The following is a 19,987-nucleotide window of genomic DNA, read 5'->3' as shown; positions in this document are numbered from 1 at the left end:
AATAACAATAAATAGAACCTCAAAAAAAAAACAACATACCTTTTTGATTCAAGCAAGTTTGGAAAAATAAGTTAAGCTTCTTTTCCTTTTAAAAAAGTTATAAATAATGAGAAACATGATAATAAAATACTTGAATTGAAAAAGATACTGGAATGTACCATATATGTTGAAATTCCACCTTTTTCCCCATGTCGTAAAAAGGAAAAAATCCTATTTAGTGAAAAATACACAAAACATGCTGTTCAAAGAGGAGGAGAAAATAAAGGCATGAAATATTAAAATCAGGCTAAAGAAAATTAATTTTAAAAGTGAAATACATTTCTTTTCTGGGGATGAGACAGGGTAGTGGGGCAAAGAGTAGAGTATATCTACTGATCTGGGATCAGGGAGACCTGAAGGCCTATCTCATGCCTCTTCCTGTATATTATGAATTTGATCCAAAAAGGACAGTGTACTAGGAACGGTCCATTTCACACAGGCTGAGACATCACAGAGTCCCACACTCCGCGTCCAAAGCTCAGTCTCCCCCTCTCCTGGGTTTCATGGTACAGTCCCACAATACAATAACCATGTTTTCGTTCATATAATGCCTGATGTTGACAGCTTAAGTAAAAGGATAGGAACAAGCCCTTGAATGATGCCCAAACTTTCCCTTTCAATGTTGCTAAATATTCCCCTTCAATAAACCCAAATATTCCCTTTCAATGTTGCTAAATACTCCCCTTCAATATTCCCAAATATTCCCTTTCATTGTTGCTAAATATCCCCCCCCCTAATGTTCCCAAACATTCCATGCTGTCTGGAGTTTTGCTTTGGCACGATTAAGTGTTGGGTACGATGGTGATTTCTGGCTTTGCTAATTTATGATACAAAAAAAAAACAAAATTAAACATTCACATCATTGAATATCTGTCACTCCCACTGCCCTGTTGATGCAAGAGCTCTTTGGTTCCCCTTGTAGTGAATATTGCACAGTAGTAAACACTTCAATACACCAAGTAAACATCAGGATTGCGTACTGTCTCTCTGGCTCAGTACAGAGATGGAAGTAGACTGTATGGTTTAAGGCACTATATGGAGATTTGATATGCATAGTTCTGATTTTCTTCAATTAATATGGGTGAATGGGTCATACTGTACTGCTATAGTCAGTCATTCAGTTCTTCACAGTATTACATCCCATTTAACTCCTGGACGTGCTAACAATAGTGTGGAGAAGGTACTTCAGAGTCCTGCGTTATAAATATGCATGTCCAATATGCACACACACACACACACACACACACACTCCCACACACACAGATTGCACTAAAACCGGAAGGCCGCCTCTCGGTGTCCCCTTTGGCGGTTGGCCACTTTCCTGTTGGAAGTTACTCCACGGTCACAGATTTGGCCAGATTCCTGGGGCAGTCCACCTGCAGTTCAGAGGGAAAAAAATCTCCATTTAATAAGAGCCAAATTCATTTCTGTTTCTGTTTCTGAGGAAAAGCTAAAAACCACAGAGAGGGTGAGAAGAACAGACAGTGTGCTCTGTTCTATTTCAGACGCAGCAGTGTGGCGCATAGGTTAAAGGTTAGCGTGGTTAAACCGATAGCCCCAAAGCTGAACCTCTGAAACTTGTGTGACCAGCAACTGCACTCTCACAGAAGTGTGTGCATGTAGAGCACCTAACATGCACTGAGCCAGCACTGCAATATGAAGCAGAAAGTTAAAATATGAGTGATGTGCATCGCCCTAGCTGGAAGGGACATGCGGGTGGCAGTGCAGCATAGTGGTTAGGAGCAGGGCTTGTGACCGAAAGGTTGTTGGTTCTTTTCCCTGCTGGGGCACGGCTGCTGTACCCTTAGGCAAGGTACTAAACCCACAATTGCCTCAGTAAATATCCAGCTGTATAAATGGATAAAATTCTAGCCTATGTAAGTGGCTCAGGATAAGAGCGTCTGCTAAATGGTAATGACGGTAGTGTGATGTTATATCGTGGTGGGGTGCGTCAGGGCACGGCAGGTCTGAGACCGGTGACGTACGTCATATCCGCGCAGCGTGGCCAGGTGGAAGGACATGAGCTGCAGCGGGATGACACTCAGTATGCCCTGCAGGCAGTCCACCGTCTGCGGCAGCTCGATCGTCTTGTAGGCATTCTTGGCGATCTCCGGGTCGTCCTGGCAACAGAGGATGATGGGTCGCCCCTAAAAGAGAGGAGGAAGGGGGAAAAAAAAAGTGAGTGTGATGTGTCACTGTGTTTCACATGAGTGTGTGTGTCTGTGTGTGTGCATGCACGCGGGCCCTTAGCTCTCACCTGTCTGGCGGTCACCTGCTGCAGAGCGTTGTGGCACTTGGTGTAGCAGGCATCCCTCGTGATCACCATGATGACAGGCATGTGCTTGTCAATCAGAGCCAGGGGGCCGTGCTTCAGCTCCCCCGCCAGGATGCCCTCAGAGTGCATGTAGGTGATCTCCTTGATTTTCTGTGCAGATCAGTAATCAATAATCAATTATCAATATTCCACCCACACGTCTCTCTCGACAGTCATATAGAGATATACGGACACATCGAAAGAAATACTGCCACAGGACACCTCAGAAGTGGTGGATGATATAGGAAGACTACAGCAAGAGACAGAGGTGACTGAATGGACACTGGCAAAAATACTAGAGATACAGACAGACAGGCAGGCAGGCAGACAGATAGATCGATCAGAGAGGATCATGGGCTAGCATTAGTAAACAAACTGCATTTTGAGAGGAAACAAAGAAGGCGTGAGACTCACCAGCGCCCCCTCCAGGCAAGTGGCATAGTTGAAGCCACGGCCCATGACCAACAGCGACTTCTGCTGGTAGAGCTCGTCAGCAAGGCTTTTGATCTGATCATCCAGAGCCAGGACATTCTTGATCATTTCTGAGGAAAGAAGGACACAACCATATTAAACTACATGCTAAGATTTGTTTTTGTTAATTGTTATGGAGCACAGTTTGGCCATGCATGGGCACACAAAGTCATGCACTATACCGTGTGGGTGGGGTCAGGGATAAGAGATAACACAATTTGGGAATTTTGATGGAAGGGATGGGGGGCACTGAGGCTTAGGGGTACAGAGAGCGGAGATCTGGACAGATCGCTTGCTGGGGGACATTTTGGAGGACATGTTTTTGGGGGTACATTCGGGGGGGGAGAGGGGGTGGTGGTTACAACAGGTCTCACCTGGCAGAGTCCTGAGCCCATTGATGATCTCCATCCTCCTCTTCTGCAGGGAGATTCTGTCCTCGCTCATCATCAGGCCGAACATGATCAGGGCCACAAACTGACTGGTGTAGGCCTAGGAGACACCCACAACGCTGTCAGTGCAAGGGCTCACACACACACACGCGCACACACACACACCCTTCACAGCAGCGTGAAGAGCATGTCCTCTCTCAACTTCAGCCACACCACAGACTGACCACTGTAGCCTGGGAGAAACCCATCATGCTGACACACAGACACACACACACACATACACACAGAAAACAGCAGCTCTGGTCTTGCAGTGTTAATGGCAAGCACACAACACAACTCACTCACTTTCTTACTCTCAGCCAGGCCACAAACTGACTTGTGTATGTTTAGGAGAAACCAACATTATTGTCAGCAAAAAGCTCTCTCTCTCTTTCTCTCTCTCTCTCACTCGCGCTCTGTGTCTCTGTCTCGCTCTCACACACACACACACAAAACTGTACCTCGGGGCTCAGTGTTATGGCAGGTATGACTGGCGTACTCCTGGCTATTTCACACACACTCACACACACAAACACACAAGATTCTGAAGGTGCTCTTGTGCCCTACCTTGGTGCTGGCCACCCCGATCTCAGGGCCTGCATTGATGTGAACCCCGCAGTCAGTCTCCCTGGAGATGGAGCTGCCCACGGTGTTGGTCACTCCCACGGTCAGCGCGCCCCTCTCCTTACAGTACCGCAGGGCCATCAGGGTGTCTGCCGTTTCACCTGGGCAGGGAGCAAGGGGTTAATACACCCCACACCTTTCACACCTTCACGAATTTGAGCATTGCATGGCCCCCATGGCTTTCATCCTGACTGACCCAGAGACAGACATGCCTAACCCCAACCCTTATGGAGACAACTGGCAAGAGACTGGAGTCATGGTGAATAATGCTCTTGTAACCAGAAGGTGGCTGGCTGGAACCCCTGGTAGGGCTGTAGTACTTCATCTGTATTACTTTTGTTACACATAAGGATCAATTGTAGAGGAACGGCCTCTGATTAATGATGAAACAAAAACATCTGTGACACTAGTTTTCTATTCAGGAACAGGCACTCTATTCAAGAGCGCTGGCACAAAATTGAATAAGCTGTATCAGTGTCTGCACTGTATCACTGAAAGCACTATACAGTGTGCTGAGGTAATCCGCTCTTCAAGTGCTGGGCCAGGGCTTGTCAGCCACGCCCCCTCTCGTACCTGATTGGCTGATGAAGAAGCAGACGTCATCCCTGAACACAGGGGTGATGCGGTCCAGGAAGTCGCTGGCCAGCTCCACCATCACAGGCAGCTCCGTCAGCTCCTCCAGAATCTGCCTCGTCTGGAGGAGAAAAGGGGAGGGGGGTTCAGCATTAATCAGTACCATCACGAGGGGAGGTCACTCACATCATTCATACAAATTATTGACTTCTGGGAGTGGTTTCATCCTCTTCAGCATCACCTGTATATATTTTGCAGGAACAATTTTCTGTTCATGTGGTGCATATATTATAATATTTTTTAATTTGCTTGGCTGACACCTTTATCCTGGACAATTTCATGTAGTTTACAGCTAACTTATTATCCAGTTATTTTACTGAACTATCATATTACATTGTCATTTTAGTAGATGCCCTTTTCCAGAGCAACATAGGTTACAATTTTCACATTATCCATTTATACAGCTGAATATTTACTTAGACAACTGTGGGTTTAGTACCTTGCCCAAGGGTAGCAGCCAGAAACCTTTACAAGCCTTTCTGCTTACCACTATACTACACTGCTAGCCCAGTTATTGCACCCTTCAGACAAGGGTACAGCGGCAATGCCCACCTTACAGTTACAAGCACCGTTCCTTATCTGCCCCACCACACTGGCACCCCAAACAGAGGCTCAGAGTGAAGCTCAGGTTAAAATTCTGTGTGAGGAATGTGGTTCAGACTGGCCCCCTTGTGCAGGTGTGTTTGGGAGCTGAATGTTTCTGTTGGGCTTGTCTTGCTTTGTTTCTGTTTCACCGTCATGGTGAAGTTGAGTCATTTCAGCCCGCTCTCATGCACAGGTCATTCCATCACACAGACAAGCGCAAACACACATGCACGTACACACACACACAGACACACATAAATACACACACGCACAAACACACACAGCCACGCTCCTGACCCCAGGAACACTCACCGCCACCGCTGCATGGAAGCTGGTCCCACAGCCGATCATAATGAGACGTCGGCAGCGTTTGATCTCCTTGAGGTGGTCTTTCAGCCCGCCCAGGACAACTGCAGAGAGAAATAGGAAGTCAGAACATCAAGAGGAGGGCCCACCAATACTGACCCCACCACTACATTCCCATGTGGAGAATGTCCTATCGCACACAGTTGAGCAGGACGGCTACACACCTCCTCATTACAGTGTTTTTTTAAGTGGCATTTCTTTATTTTTTATTTGCTACAAATACAGAAGGAGCAGCCAAAGGAAAGGGGCTTATAAATACAGCCAATGACGTCCTTCGAGCCCCTCTAGGTTTTTCAATTGATGACTTCAAAGTGTCTTATTTCCTTGTCACATGCTTTGCTTTGTGATGTCTGAATTTAGAACCTGGATCATTTTTTTCGTTGAGAATCAGATTGTTTGTCCTGTTTTCCTGGAGGGTGCAAAGGAGAGGGGTCCAACACCCCCAGAACAAGGCGTTGCGTGTGGACAGTACCTGTGTTGGTGTCAAAGCAGATCCTCCCCCTCATGGTGTTGTAGACTGACTCTGGCTGCTCAAAGATCTCCTTCTGCATGAAGGCCTTGAAGTTCCCTACAACAAGAAAACAGCAGAAGTTAGAGTCCAGGGTTAGATCAGGGATTTGTAACCCGAAGGCTGCGGGTTTAAATCCAGAGGAAGGGCAAAGCCGTCCTATCTGTAAACAGAGTAATTTAAACCTTCAGTACAGCTGGACAGATGTTAAAATACACAAAGAGGCATCTGCTAAGTAAATATGGGAACCGTAATCCCCAAATCAGCGTGGGCTGGCCGGCCAGAGACAGGGAGGGGTCAGAGTTACACTGAGGTTTCTGCCAAGCAGACAGCCAGGAAGTGAGTGGGAAGGTCCCCCCCTACCCCGCGTGACAGACAGCAGTTTCCTACGGCACACCCAGGGAGCCGCCATCAGGCTGGCTCACATCCACAGCTCTGGGACAGTTCTGGAACCAAACCGGGATTCGGACCGGCAGGGATCTGCTTTCCCACACCCAGAGCCCGTGACTCTGTTTGACCCCGCACTTTAAAATGTAAGCAAACGGGCCTGCCAGATTGAGAGGCTTATGTAACAAGTGGCATGGGTGAGTGTCTCAGGGTCATTCTCCGTGACCTCTGACCTCTGACCTTTCATAATCTGCTGCAACTCCATCTGCAGGGTCTGGATGGCACGGACCGGGTCCTCCCCGGCGCTGCGGCTCATTCTGTGCAGGGACAGCTTCCCCTCGGCCACTGCCGCGATGTCGTCGTCTTCCAGGTAGATCACCTTGTTAGTGTGTTCGATGATGGCGCTGCAGAGGGAGGGGGACCATGAAGTTTTTAGCTCAATATGTCAATTCAACTAATCAATGTAATCCAACCAAAGGGCACGCCTACACTTACATTTACATTCATTCATTTGGCAGACACTTTTATCCAACGCTGCTTATGAGTGAGGCAGAGTACGACACAAGCAAAAAGGCACATAAGGAGTGAACAATATTAGAAGTGCAGCATGACCAAGTTGGCCAGACATGGTACGAGCTAGCTAGTAGAGATAAAAGTGCATGAAACCATAGATTTATTATTTCTTTTAATGGAAAACAAGGTTTACGATATGAAAAGTTGCCTTAGGTGGTAGTGTTTCAACAGCACACAATCGGATATGGCCCAATTTTTCTCTCTTTTTTTTGGAGCAGTGAGTCTGCATTTTCTTTCTTTCTGGAGAAACGCCAGGTTAATGTTGGGAAAGATTTGGACTGTGTGCAGACTGGACTATCTCCTGAAACACAACCAACTGCTAAATCTCCTAAAATGCAAATGAAACCACCACTGTGTTTTACTTCCTTGCCTGATCTAATCAGTCATAAATGAATATATTTCATAAAGATAGACAGCATCAGTTTTGATGTTTGGCTGATGTCTGCCTGATTCAATGATTATCATAAAAAGCTACAGAGAGCAGGTGTCTGTGATCAGAGGAGGCACACACAAGCAAAGCAGAACATAAACATAAACAAATATGTATAATATCAGCGGTGCTCCAAAGCCAATCTTAGTCATGCAGACCGCAATAAAGAGAAAGTAGTAACTAGTACAATCCATGTCTTTTCAGTATCATTTTAAATATAGGTAGGGATTCACACCAGTAGAGGGTGCTGTGGAGACCACTGAGATCTTTGCTCTTTTCCCCAGTCCCACCTCAGTTTTATCTTGTGTTTACCAGCATCTCATTTTTCAGTCATCTCATCACTCCAGAGTCCAGGGTTTTGACAAGTTCACCTGAGCCTCCAGGTAATTATGCGGAAAGGTGGTGAAAAGCCCTCAGTTGTCTAAGTACTAAGAGGGGGCTGATCACCCCCTGCGACCAAGCTCTGAAGCCCACCTGGCATCGGAGGCGAAGTAGTACTCCACCGCCTTCCTGTCGCAGACTGAGTGCAGGGCAGAGGAGCTGTCCACCCTGTTCCGGAAGTTTCTCTCCTCCACGCCTTCTTTGTAATGACCTGCGGGACAGACGCAAAGACACCCGTCAATTCTTCCATTTCCAAATTTCAGTCTGCTTCACTGGCATTGAAGTTATACACTAATGTTGTCACATCAGATGTAGCATATACTGTGCTATGTCATACCATCTCATTTACATTACACATATTATACATTACATTTATATATATTATTCTCCTTTATAAATGACCTGAGTTCAGGGTTAGATTCTGAGAGCCTATTTTATGTTGACTTCAGTGTTTGGGATAGTTACTTTTTGCTTTTGTTTATATAGCCTGAAGTGAGGCAGGATATCTGTGTTATTTCAGAATGAGGTTCACAAGGAAATCCATGTTCAGTTTTAGTTTGATTGTATTATATTATTGTCTGGTCACTTCAGCAGCTGACATAGTTACTTATTGTTTACATATGTAACACCAGTAGTAAGAACTGTTATCTAATAAACACAATTTCATAATTGGACTTTACACTGTTGTGTTAGGCTGACTGAATTACAAGCGAGGAGCTGACGGTTAGTCTTGCGTAATCACATAAAACACATGACGGCTGACATGTCCAAACCCACACATTCCTAAGGTGCTACAGGTGTAGCAGGCCCTGCCTGTGCCCCATAATTAACGACAGGTAGACTTTATTCTGGGCGGCACAACCCAATTTAAAACAATTTAGGCTCTGAAGCTGGGATTCACAGGTTGCTTCAAGTCTTAGGGTTAAAAAATATGGTCAACCTAATTTCTCTGATGTCAAGCATGAATAATTTGGTGGTTTCCTTCAAAAACTTATCAGATGTACCCATATTACAGCAATCTTTCAAAAGAAAAGAAAAAACCCACAGAGAACATGTCAGTTCAGAAGCTGATCTTGATTATCATCAGTTGGTACTACAACTGATAAAATAAGAGAAAAACACTGTAAAAAAACTGCATTTAGTGTCAGATGCCCTCGTGCTAGCTGACAGTTAAAAACCAAACCAGAAGTTGTTTTTTTTTACTTCTAGCCTTAGCGTTTTGTCAGTTGTTCGCATCCTTGGGTAAATCTATCCTTATCAATCACGATTCTCAGAGAGCTAGTGGGTTCTACTCTCCTCTGGACAGGAAAAGCTAACATGGCAACGATGCATCCTGCTAACATCACTGCATGTCTCCACTGATCACTTCTTCAGAGGTCAAAGGTTCAAACGATCAGGAAATGAGGGGAACAACATTATGGGAGCAAGCAGAACCCCAAGGTTATATTTGCTAAGACGTAAGACAGTCATCTTTAATAAGTGACTACAACCCCACCTTCAGGAACTTTGGAGGTATATACGGTATATGGGGTATGACTGGAATTTGGGGCTCACCGTTGTTGTACAGGATGGGGATTTCTTCGGTCGACAGCTCATACTTGCTCCTCACACCAATCAGCAGAGGACTTCCTCTTCTGATAAAGACCAAGACAGAGAGAAAACACATTACTGAAGTGGCATCTGGTAAAAAGGAAAATGCCCTCAATGTGTGTGTGTGAGTGCGTGTGTGTGTGCATGTGTGTGTGTGTGTGAGAGTGTGTGTGCATGTGCCTAGGCATGTGTGTGTGAGTGTGTATAAGTGAGAAACATTGAGATTTTTCCCATCAGTGACAATGCCTTTTGCCCAGCCTGGGGAAACCAGACAACCACAAACATCCGCTAAACCATGCTTTAACCAGGGCTGACCACATCCTCTAACACACAGTCTACAGGCCTTCCCCAGCTCAGAGTCACTGAGGTCTCACCCCAACATTTGAAATGGTTATCTGCCTCAGTGCTCTTACTAGCAATGTGCCATGTTCAAGCTTGTGAGTTCTCTTCACACCAGCATACTCACACAGTGAACACATACGGAACACACACACACACACACACACACCCACAACTGTGAAAACTGCTACATGAAGCAATAATTCAGGCACTGGACTCATGTTGGGTTGGAATTCCAGGTGGCGTATTGAGGGTCTCTTTTCTCGGGCAGCTGACTGGAAGGCTGCCAGGCCAAGAGCAGCTATAAGGATTAGCCCCCCATTAGTCACTAAATCTCTCACCAACTCTCTCTCAAAGTAATCTTTTCCTAACTCATTGCAGAGGCAGCCACACCATCGTGAGGAGGTGTGGAAACGAGTGGAGGGGGGTTTAAAAGTGAGGCAGAGGGTGGGGGGGGGTGGGGGGAGTGAGAGAGGGAAAAGGGGAGAGAACAACAGTTGGGAGGTCTGCACTTTTCATCCAGGGAATCAAAATGGTCCTTCCCTAACAAGTCACACACAGGGGTGTCCTCTCCTCACTATTCAGAGATGTTCCTCCGTTTTTTGTAGCGGTGGATGGGGGAAAAGAGTGGGGCTCTACACGGGTCTCACTTTCAGTGTCCCGAAATGGCCCCTGTTTACCGCTTCTCTATCCATCACCGTGGAAACAGAGAAAGCGATTGATGCCTATCCAAACCGGCTGGCTGCCGTCGGCCAGCTGCTGGATCCGACATTTGGGGAGAATGGGGAGGTTTGCAATGGCGCTTAATTGTAACCAGGCTTCCCTGCCAAGAGATGAAACGTACAACTGTCCAACCGCACAGCCGACGTCACCCAACTACGCAGTCAGCCAAAAGCGCTATGTGTGTGGTGGGGGGGTGCAAGCTCCTGGCAGGATACCATCAGTGGACCTGGGCCCAGTGTTCTCGTTCTGATCTTAATCAGCCCACTCTTTGTTCAGTTACTTTTCTAATTATTAATGTTGGTAAAAGATGCGTGTCATCTTGCATTAATACTCATGCCCTCAGTTCCAGGAATATTCCAGGAAATTCACTGGTGTTAATAGGGAGATTAGCTAATTAATAGCAGGCAGGGAAACTGCAGTAACAAACATATGCTTACATACAGAATTGAGTTTGCCAGTCCTGTTTAACATCGTCCTGATGCTGTTCTCCCTATTGTCACATTTAGTAACGTTTTCTGTAATGGTTCATTTCTCTGTTCCCATAGCTGATCATAACTCACCTAGACTAGACCAGAGGCACAACGCTACACAAGGCTTGTGGCTGCTGAAAAGCATCCCAGTTTTTACTCTGTGAACCTGAAAGACTCTTCCCTGGGGAGGGGGGGCTGAGCCCAGAGCTTTCAGAGGGGATCGCATGAACAGGAGGCTGTCTAACTGTGAATAAAGCCTATCAGACTCAGATAAAAGGGTGAAAGGTCAAGGATGACCCATGAGGGGAGCATTGATCAGAATGTGCATGTGGCCGTACAAGCTGCCAGCAAACCACAAAAAACACAGGAGAAAAAACAAAGAATGAATGAAACAAAGGGAAATGATGACTACTACAGAAAAAAGACACTGATTTGTACTGACCTGGTGGCGACAGCTTCTCCGGGGAAGTGGATGCTTTTGAAAACCAGGGCAAAGGCCCCTTCCTATGAGAGGAAAAATCAAGATCAATCAACCATTTGAAAAATCTGGATCGAAATCCGATTTGAAAAATCAAGATCGATTAAACATTTAAATCCAGAGTCCAGAGAAGGGTGTCGGGGAGAAAAAAAGACTTTTAGCTAAAAGTGAACAGTCCCTGTTCCTCAGTACCATTATACCCCCCTTTCCATTTTGCAAATGGGGGGTTTGTAGGGGACACTAGGGGTCAGTGTTCTGCACTGGGGCCCGGGGGTGGGGGATGGGGCAGGGAGTAAAACTCCTTTTGTCCTGGCTTCACTCTACTTCCAGCACTCTGACCACATTGCCCCTCTGGAGAGCAGAGGGGAGGGGACAGGGTTTCCAAAAAACAAATAAAACACCAAAACAGTCAGGAGTGTGTCTGTTTTCCATTAGCGGCTGTCTCAACCCTCCCTTCTTCTGCCAAGGCTTGAGGGTTACGGGGGAGGTTTTTGGGTTTTGCGCTTTCTGGGGTGTGACTGAGGATTATGTGACTGAGCCAGTTCTACAGACAACATTTTTTAGGGGCGTTAAAATAAAACATAGCAAAACCCATGTGTAATGTGAGTTAGATTACTAGGGGGCTCTCTGAATAAGGTTATGACGTCAGAGAGGTTCTTTGGGCCAGTTGCCATGGAGATTGTTTCTTGATTACATAACAGGTTAACGGGAAGGCAGCAAAGTAACTCCAGGGCACTCAAACCCAAAGTAACTCAAACCCTCTGAGGAGCTGGGTTAGCCTTGTCTACCACACAGTGGCCTGATCGCTCAATACTCAGAACATACGACACGGAATCACTTCAGGGTTTTGGGGGCCCCTGGGCCCTACTCCTCATATGGAATTAAATGACGTTTGAGCAACTTCTGTTATCTCCAGAATGATTGCACTACCTGATACCCACTGTATAAATTCCGCTTTTCTAACTTAGCACGAGGGCTGAGACCACTAAAAAGATGAAGCACGACTCAGAGGGTCCCCTCATTTTTAAGTTAGTTGAACAAATTTTACTCAAAAACCATATGAAGGAAAGATGGCTTTGAGCAGGCTAATTTTCGCTGGCTCCACCCAGATCTCTGCTAACTTATCCCGCTAGCTCTATCTATGACTTGTGAGAGTTTGTCCTGTAATTAAACCTAAGCCTTAATTTTAATCTCAATTTATCTGACCTGTTCCAAAGGTATGTCCTCCTTCAGTCTGGAAGAACTGACTGTATTCTCACAGACGTACTCGCACCCTTTCCCCCACCTCCACCCCCGGCCAACCCTACCCCTACTCTGTGACCGTCCCTCCCCAGCCCTGTCTGCTTATGCAGTGGGGCGGCAGTGTAGCATAGTGGTTAAGATAAAAGCGTCTGCCAAATGAATAAATGTAAATGTAAATGTAAATGCTTATGACCCCGCCCTCAGTGTCACTCACCAGCTGCTGAATGACGCGTTCCACCAGAGTGGAGAAGGACACGTAGGTGCTCTCGCGGTTGTCGTATAGATACTTGATCAGCTTGGGGATGACCTCGGTGTCTGTCTCTGACTCAAACTCGTACCCTTTCGAAGTCTGCGGGGCGGAAGATGTCATCAGTCACCCCACGCACAACACAAACAATGAAAGCACACAAGCTGCTCATTAAACTTTGCTGAATCCACCAGTCAATAAAGAGGTCTTGTTTTCCATGTTTTAACTGGTGGAACGTGTATTCAAACCTTCGTCATAGTGGGACACGTTCACACCTTTCTTGAAAATATTATAAGGCATTGGAGGAAGTCAGGTGGAATAGTGTTGTTTGCTAAGCTTTCTGTTTTTTTTTACTGCAATGATTATTCTCCACCACGGGGCCCAATTGTATTGGATGAGCTTAGGTTATGGCAGAGAGGTGTGTTCCATCTACAATGTAACAACATTAATCACTGCATACAACTGTGGCCACATATGAAATATGCTTGGAAAGGCACAGATCTTAAGGAAAAGGAACCTGTCCTGGAATCTTGAGATGACTCTCCATACTAAGTTGGGAAGGGCTATGGGCCCGCTCATTTGTAGTGCCATATGTCACATTAGCACTAACAGGGTAAATGGTATGTAATTCACAGCTGGGGGTGTATTGCGCCTTACCAGGTATTTCTTCAGCTCCTTGTAATTGGTAATGATCCCGTTGTGAATCACAACAAATTCTGGAAAAAAAGAACACAACAGACCTATCAAATTTCTGCTTTTTCATGGATCCAGTGTCTAACATCTGGGCTGCATTCTTGCTTGGCCAGCTTCTATTATGAACCAGCACAACAGAACACACAGAAATGAGAGCTTGCGTCATAGAAATCAAGCCATTGTGAAATTCTTAAGTACACCCTGCCAATATGAATGTTTCTCAACGTCTAATTTCATATTTACAACATGTTCCTATTCACACAAAAAAAGCCTGACCCACACCTAAAATCTGCCTGAAATGACTGTCACATCCACGCAACCATAATTCCAGTTGGGTTGCATTCTTCCTTTGGTAATATCTTGAGACTAAAAGTGGAGAACCCTGTTTCGAGGTGTGTGTACATGTCATAAATCTCACTGCTTCCTCACCCAGTTCCTAGAGCTTCCAGAAACAGACATGACAATCTCTGAGTAAGACACAGAAAAGGCTGGGAGGACCCCTGTTCTAAGATTAGGCAAAGAGTTAGGCAAACAATCAAATCCGACCTTTCAACTCTGTCTTTGAAGTTGTACGTTTTTATGTCTAACTCCTTTATTCCTGAAAGGGTGGCAGCATCTCCGTTGAACTAAAGGATTGTTATGACGTCATAAAGATATGCCACACACTACTTGTCACTGCATACTCAGAATAAGGGTGTGAAGAGTTGAAACATTGCGTGCAGGTGTGTACACCTTACCGTTGTTCTTGTGCGATCCTGGTGGGTGTGTGTGTTCGTCTGAGTATGTGTGTGTGAGTGTTTGTGTACCATGCACGTATGTGTGTATGAGTGTGTGTGTGCATGCGCACACGTGTGCATGTGTGCGTGTGCGCATCTTACCATTGTGCTTGTCGGAGCGGTGCGGATGGCTGTTGACCGCGCTGGGCTCTCCGTGTGTGGCCCAGCGGGTGTGAGCGATGCCAAAATGTGTGTCCAGCTCTGCGTCCAGGTTCATCAGGTTTTTCTCTAATCACACAAAATCAAGAAAGTGATTTTAAAATCCCACGCAGGCCACATTCCGGAGGTACACAGAGTACACAGGACAGAAGAAGCCACAGCTACAGTTCTAGCTGTAGTTCAGAGGCCTCACATATCTCTGATCATTGCCTGAGGCTAATTTTTGGATGCCCTGTCCACCTCACTGGCTGTGGAATGGGTGCCTTATACGTTATGCCAATGTTATTTTTTCTATTATTATTTTCCTGGAGTCTCTCCACTGCCTTTTCCCAGAGTCAGGGAATATTTTTTTTTTCCCAAGTGGCCTGGGTTTTCTAGTTTTTTTTTTTATTCCCTCTGGAAAATTCACTGTGCTATTCAATGCCCTATAACAAATAAAATTTGATTGATTGACTGATTGACCATTCACTGGCCCATCCACACTACCCACACCTACAATGCTGAACTGCACTTGGCGGAGTAATGCCAATTACAAATGTTGTATGAATTGGAATTGGGGCTTAAATATGAGAAAGAGAGAGTCTGAGAGACAGTGAGAGAGGAAGAGACCAGCCCAGAGGTTTTGTAGCATTTAGTACATGAAGTAGGCCCTTCAAAGTCTTTACACTCCCATCCTGCTGGAAGGACTGAACAAAAACAAAGCAGACAGAAACTGTATGTGTGTGTGTGTGTGTGTGTGTGTGTGTGTATATGTACGCAAATGAAGGAGGATGGGCCTCTGAAATGATCTGCGGTGGTGGTGATGGAGACGATGGAGTTGAATGTAATGAATGTAATGTAATGGAGTTGGGGTGGTGCTCAGACTTACTGTGCAGCTCCTCATCCAGGGCTTTCACTTTCCCCTTCTTCTTAATCAGAGAGATGCTGTTGTTGTCATCTTTCACATCTTTGCTGGCAGCATCAACGGCAACGCCTGAGAAAACCGGAGAACAAGCTGAATGACACACGAGCACAGCCCAAGGCTTACCACACCAGGTGATATCCCCTTAACGCACACCTTCCTTCACAGCTTGGAGTAAAGGCGTAATCACAGAGAACATACACGCAAACGCTTAGGTTAGGTAGTATCAGAACTGTAAAGTAACCAACTACCCAATTTATACTCCAAAGATTTTTTTAACTGATTGCATCTTAGCCCTTATTCAGTCACTTAGTTGATTACCTGGATTAAGTTCAAACCTTCCTCACTTTTAAAACTGTTTTAAATGGAAATAAACACCACACACTCCCAGTTGAAACTGGAGAGCCATGCTTTATAAAGTGTTAAACTTCCCTGTTTTTCCTTTCAAGGAGAGCAGTCGAAACATTTAGAACCCCCCACTCCCCCCACCACACACACAGACACACACACATAGCCTCTGTGCTGTGTGCACAGTAAAGCCCAGAGGTTTTGCAGCATTCAGCACATGAAGTAGGCCCTTCAGAGCCTTACACCCCCACCCTGCTGGAAAGGCTGGACAAATAAAACACACAGAAACTGTGTGTGTGTATGTGTGTGTGCGTGTGTGTGTGTGTGTGTGTGTGTGTGTGTGTGTGCGTGTGCGTGTGTGTGTGCGTGTGAAGTGTGCATACATGTGTGTATTTAATAGGAGGTATAGGGGGAAGAAAAATGACACGGATTGATGTTTCTGCAGCAAAACACTTCCTCTGTGGTGCAGCTCTAGATCTCAGGAGCTGGCTCCTGGGCTGCAGTGGGTGAACACCCTGTGCGGGAGCACTGCTTGGGTGTACTTATTTTCTGCCCTTAGCAGCTGACCCTGGCTCTGGATCATCATAATTTTACAAAAATGGCTGCACTAAGGATTGGGACTGGCCATTCATCTTAGGTTTGCAGTCAGTACCCACAGTGAATTAGCTGTCCATTTCTGACCAAGACATAGGCCCCAGACCTGAGACTATCAACTGCCATCCATACAGAAAACACATTTGCCCATTGTTTGAAATAGGTATAATTAACTGGAGTATTAAATTAGAGCAGGTAAAACTGACCATTTATACAGATGGTTATCCAGTACTTACTTGCAATAAACAAACATTTGTAAGCACAAGCTGAAAGCAATACCAAAGCAAAGACAAAAGACACAAGTAGACAAGAGACAAAAAAAAAAGACATTTGAGGTGTAAACTACCTGCAGAATCGTATCCTCTGTATTCCAGCCGCTGAAGACCTTTCACCAGCGTCTCGAATATCTCCCGCCTTGTCCTTGGCACCCGGTAATTCAGATAGGCAAAAATTCCTGCGTGGAACACAAAGGTAACATTTTAAAAGTCAAGTTTTCCTTTTATTTTTTCTCTTACGGTACGTCACGCACACACAACTGTGTTGATAATACGTCTAACTAGACGCACACTGTCAAACTGCTGCAAACATTTATTTCGTGTTCTGTTCACGCCCCATATGCATGTGTTTGGAACGAAGCCGTCGTCATGTTCCATAGTTCATCCATTTGACTTTCGCCTTATCCTTTTCACAGAATAGTTCAGGGAACGGCAGAGTCTGCCTGGCTCATAGAGGTGCATTCAGTCTTATCGCGAAGTTTCTTTCCTATTAGTTTTGAGTTACAAACTTGGGTAAGCATCACGAAGCATCATCAAATGTTTAACTGCTTAAAAACTTGCTTTAACATCGTAGTGGTTCGACTGTACAAATACAGTACGAACAATTTTTACAGTTCGGGGAAAATAACTGACTTTCACAGTTAAACCCATTCTCTGTAGCGCCAGATGTTGTCTATTTTTTTCCTCGCTCTCTCAGGGTACACAGGAATTTGGCCATGCTGTATTCAGGCGCCTGTCAAACACGCTACACGCCGTGAATCATCGGCGCATCAGTCCATACCATCATTAAACCTAATTTCACACTCTACCAGGCCAATAGAGACTCTCCGGATGGACACATCATCCCACTTTTCACCGTTTAACCCCATAAAGTCGAGGTTCGACGAGATGCTCTTACAGTAATACTAAAATGCATTTAAATTAAACCGCTTCAACGACAGCATTTCTGCAAAACACTGAAGGCTGCTTTCAAAATCATCAATGATCACGCCTATCCTTCACAGATCATTACGATCAAGAGCAGTTATTGATCTGTTGGCCAAACAATATGCAACAATCAGACATTATTTTCTTCACTGCAAACGATCCTGGTTTAATATAACAAATACAGTCTACTGTGTGGCACTGGATGTATATTTTACTCGGTCCGATGACGAAATAATCTGCATTCATCGTCTAGTGGACTGCATTCCAACACTGAAGTGGAACAATGCTTTTGGCTCGTAGAGAGGTCGTAAGTGGCTTAACGCACGCCCACCAGCCGAATGTGCCACTCGGAGTATGGAAATATGGCCATTATGTTTTGTTTAATTGCTTGCGATGGTTTGTAAAATTTAAATTTAGTTGACTGCTCCAAGTTAGTCACGAGAAAACAGTAAACGTGTAAACGACCAGTAAACGACACCCGCAAAGCAGCCAGGAAAGTCACAGTCTGAAGTCTGCAAAATCCGATTTGACCAGTAGCTGGGTCTAACCATACAGTGACTAAAATTGTCACCTGAAGGTGATAGCGTCGCTTCGATTCATTCAAACACACTGGTCGCAGAATTAAAACTGACTGCAACCAAATATTAAGCTACACGATCTGTCACATTTCCCAGACGAAATATCTGTCTAAACAGCATGTACAGTTTTCTAATGAAACACGTTATTCAAACCAAATTCATTTTGGATGTTAAAGTTACTAAGGCAAAGCTTCCTTGGATACTCACCGCACATCGTCTCGGAGCTGTTGATCCTCTCGTCTGTAGCGTATGTCGTAGAAGTTTCCTAGTTCCGCGCAACCTCTTTCAGGATCCGAATACAGCTAGCCAGTCACTGTGGTCTGCAGCTGCCACAACTTATTTAAAGCCAGATTCTGAACACTACCGCTCCACCCCTTCCCATGGCAACCGCTGAACCACCCACTTAACGCACCACGAAAAAATGTATTTCCTTAACAGTTATTTGTAAATTGGAGATTTAGTTATAAATCGAAAATGACTGTGAGAATAGTTTTGTACATAGTCTTAGTCTTCATCACCTACATGGCACTAACAAAGTGGACTAACCAGAATTTTTTTTTTTTCCGAATTGGCTACTAAGTTTCCTAAACTTCAGAAAATCGAATATCTGCGAATATGTATTATAGATACATAATTACTGTAGGAAGGATTCAAAGTATTACATTAATGTATGTAATGAAATATATCTATGACAGGAGTAGAGAAAATAAAGCGCAGTATCCATACATGAATTGAAACCATTTCTTCTTCTTCTTATTATTATTATTATTATAATTATTATTATTGTTATTACTCCACTCACCAAGTGCGGCCCTTGCATGTTTACCTCCAAAAGCATTGTCACCATGTGTGGAAAAACATAAGTGTATATAGATTGATGTTTGCATAAATGTTTATAGAGTAGAAACCCAAGACCTCAGAACAGAACTCTGAATCTGTGACTGGAGTCACTGAAGCTTCTGCACCCGCATTCTCTGTGACAACTACTTTTCCATTGGCCGAACACTCTGAATTGCACATTACTAACAATGCATTGAAAGGCATTGTATCAGTAGCGACAAGAAAGCACTTTGTATAATTAATGTGAAATAACATTACATATTTTACAATGGAATGAAATACCCAGATCGTTGGGTCTAGCTGGTTGCAAGTGTGTTAAAACTGTCCACTCCTAGGTGAAGTGATTAGTTAAGCACAGGAATATTCTTGGGTCTAAAGTGCATCAAAAATTATGTAGGTGTTGACTCTATGACCTCAAAATAGTAAGTAATAGTACATCCAAACATCCAGTGCAGTGTCATAAATAATTTGATAAGAAGTGTCATAAATGTCTGTTGTAAATGACTGTCATAAATGTCTCCCCTGTACTTTTTTACACACATACAGCAGCCATTTGAGAATGATATAGTCATTACATCTCATAAAATCTTAGATCCTGTGCATGATAATGCAATAAATGTTTTCTGGAAAAAAATGATGTCAAGTTTTTATTTCTTTGAGAAGAGATGTTTATTTAATTATTAAGTGTGAAAAATGGTCAAAGTCCTGTCAGAGGAACAGAGACCGAATCCTACTGTTTGCTAAGATACATTATACAGCAAACACAACCTGTACCAATATACACCTGCAGCAAAAAGGCCCACCTCTCACCCGAATGGAGTATCACACTGGCAGGACGTGGATCAGACCAGTGGTATTGCAGTGGGACAGTTTGAGTTAGGGCTAGTAACATTAGTACTCACAGACATTAGCTTTTAAGGTTTCAAGGTTATTACACACATTACGGACTTTGGGTGGCTGTACATGTGTAATGAACTCCCCACAGAGGTTAGGACTGTGGAATCGCTGATTACCACTCATATTCAACAGTAAAGGACTGGAGATAAAAATACATGTTCAATAGTCTGG

The 19,987-nt window shown here is 44.7% G+C and overlaps 1 protein-coding gene across 2 annotated transcripts; it reads right to left on the bottom strand.

Annotated features, from left to right (window-relative positions):
- Nucleotides 1-272: 272 nt before the first annotated feature.
- Nucleotides 273-18,372, bottom strand: LOC118775755 (glutamine--fructose-6-phosphate aminotransferase [isomerizing] 2-like). 2 transcript variants are annotated; one of them, XM_036525828.1, is made up of 19 exons: nt 18,287-18,372; nt 16,646-16,753; nt 15,325-15,429; nt 14,400-14,525; nt 13,486-13,544; nt 12,796-12,930; nt 11,304-11,365; nt 9,294-9,373; nt 7,833-7,950; nt 6,596-6,759; nt 5,933-6,028; nt 5,407-5,504; nt 4,450-4,570; nt 3,820-3,977; nt 3,199-3,313; nt 2,768-2,895; nt 2,297-2,464; nt 2,025-2,186; nt 273-1,415 (listed from the first exon to the last, which is right to left on the bottom strand). In XM_036525828.1, exons 1-19 carry the CDS (start codon nt 18,291-18,293, stop codon nt 1,371-1,373), a joined length of 2,055 nt encoding a protein of 684 aa, XP_036381721.1. In that variant the 5' UTR covers nt 18,294-18,372; the 3' UTR covers nt 273-1,370. The 2 variants fall into 2 exon arrangements, with proteins under 2 accessions (XP_036381721.1, XP_036381719.1); XM_036525826.1 differs by lacking the exon at nt 273-1,415 and having other exon boundaries at nt 1,947-2,186.
- Between the last annotated feature and the right edge of the window lie 1,615 nt (nt 18,373-19,987).

This window comes from Megalops cyprinoides, chromosome 3 (assembly GCF_013368585.1).
Source record: "Megalops cyprinoides isolate fMegCyp1 chromosome 3, fMegCyp1.pri, whole genome shotgun sequence".
Taxonomy (NCBI): Eukaryota; Metazoa; Chordata; class Actinopteri; order Elopiformes; family Megalopidae; genus Megalops; species Megalops cyprinoides.
This window is presented reverse-complemented; position numbering and strand designations above follow the sequence as displayed.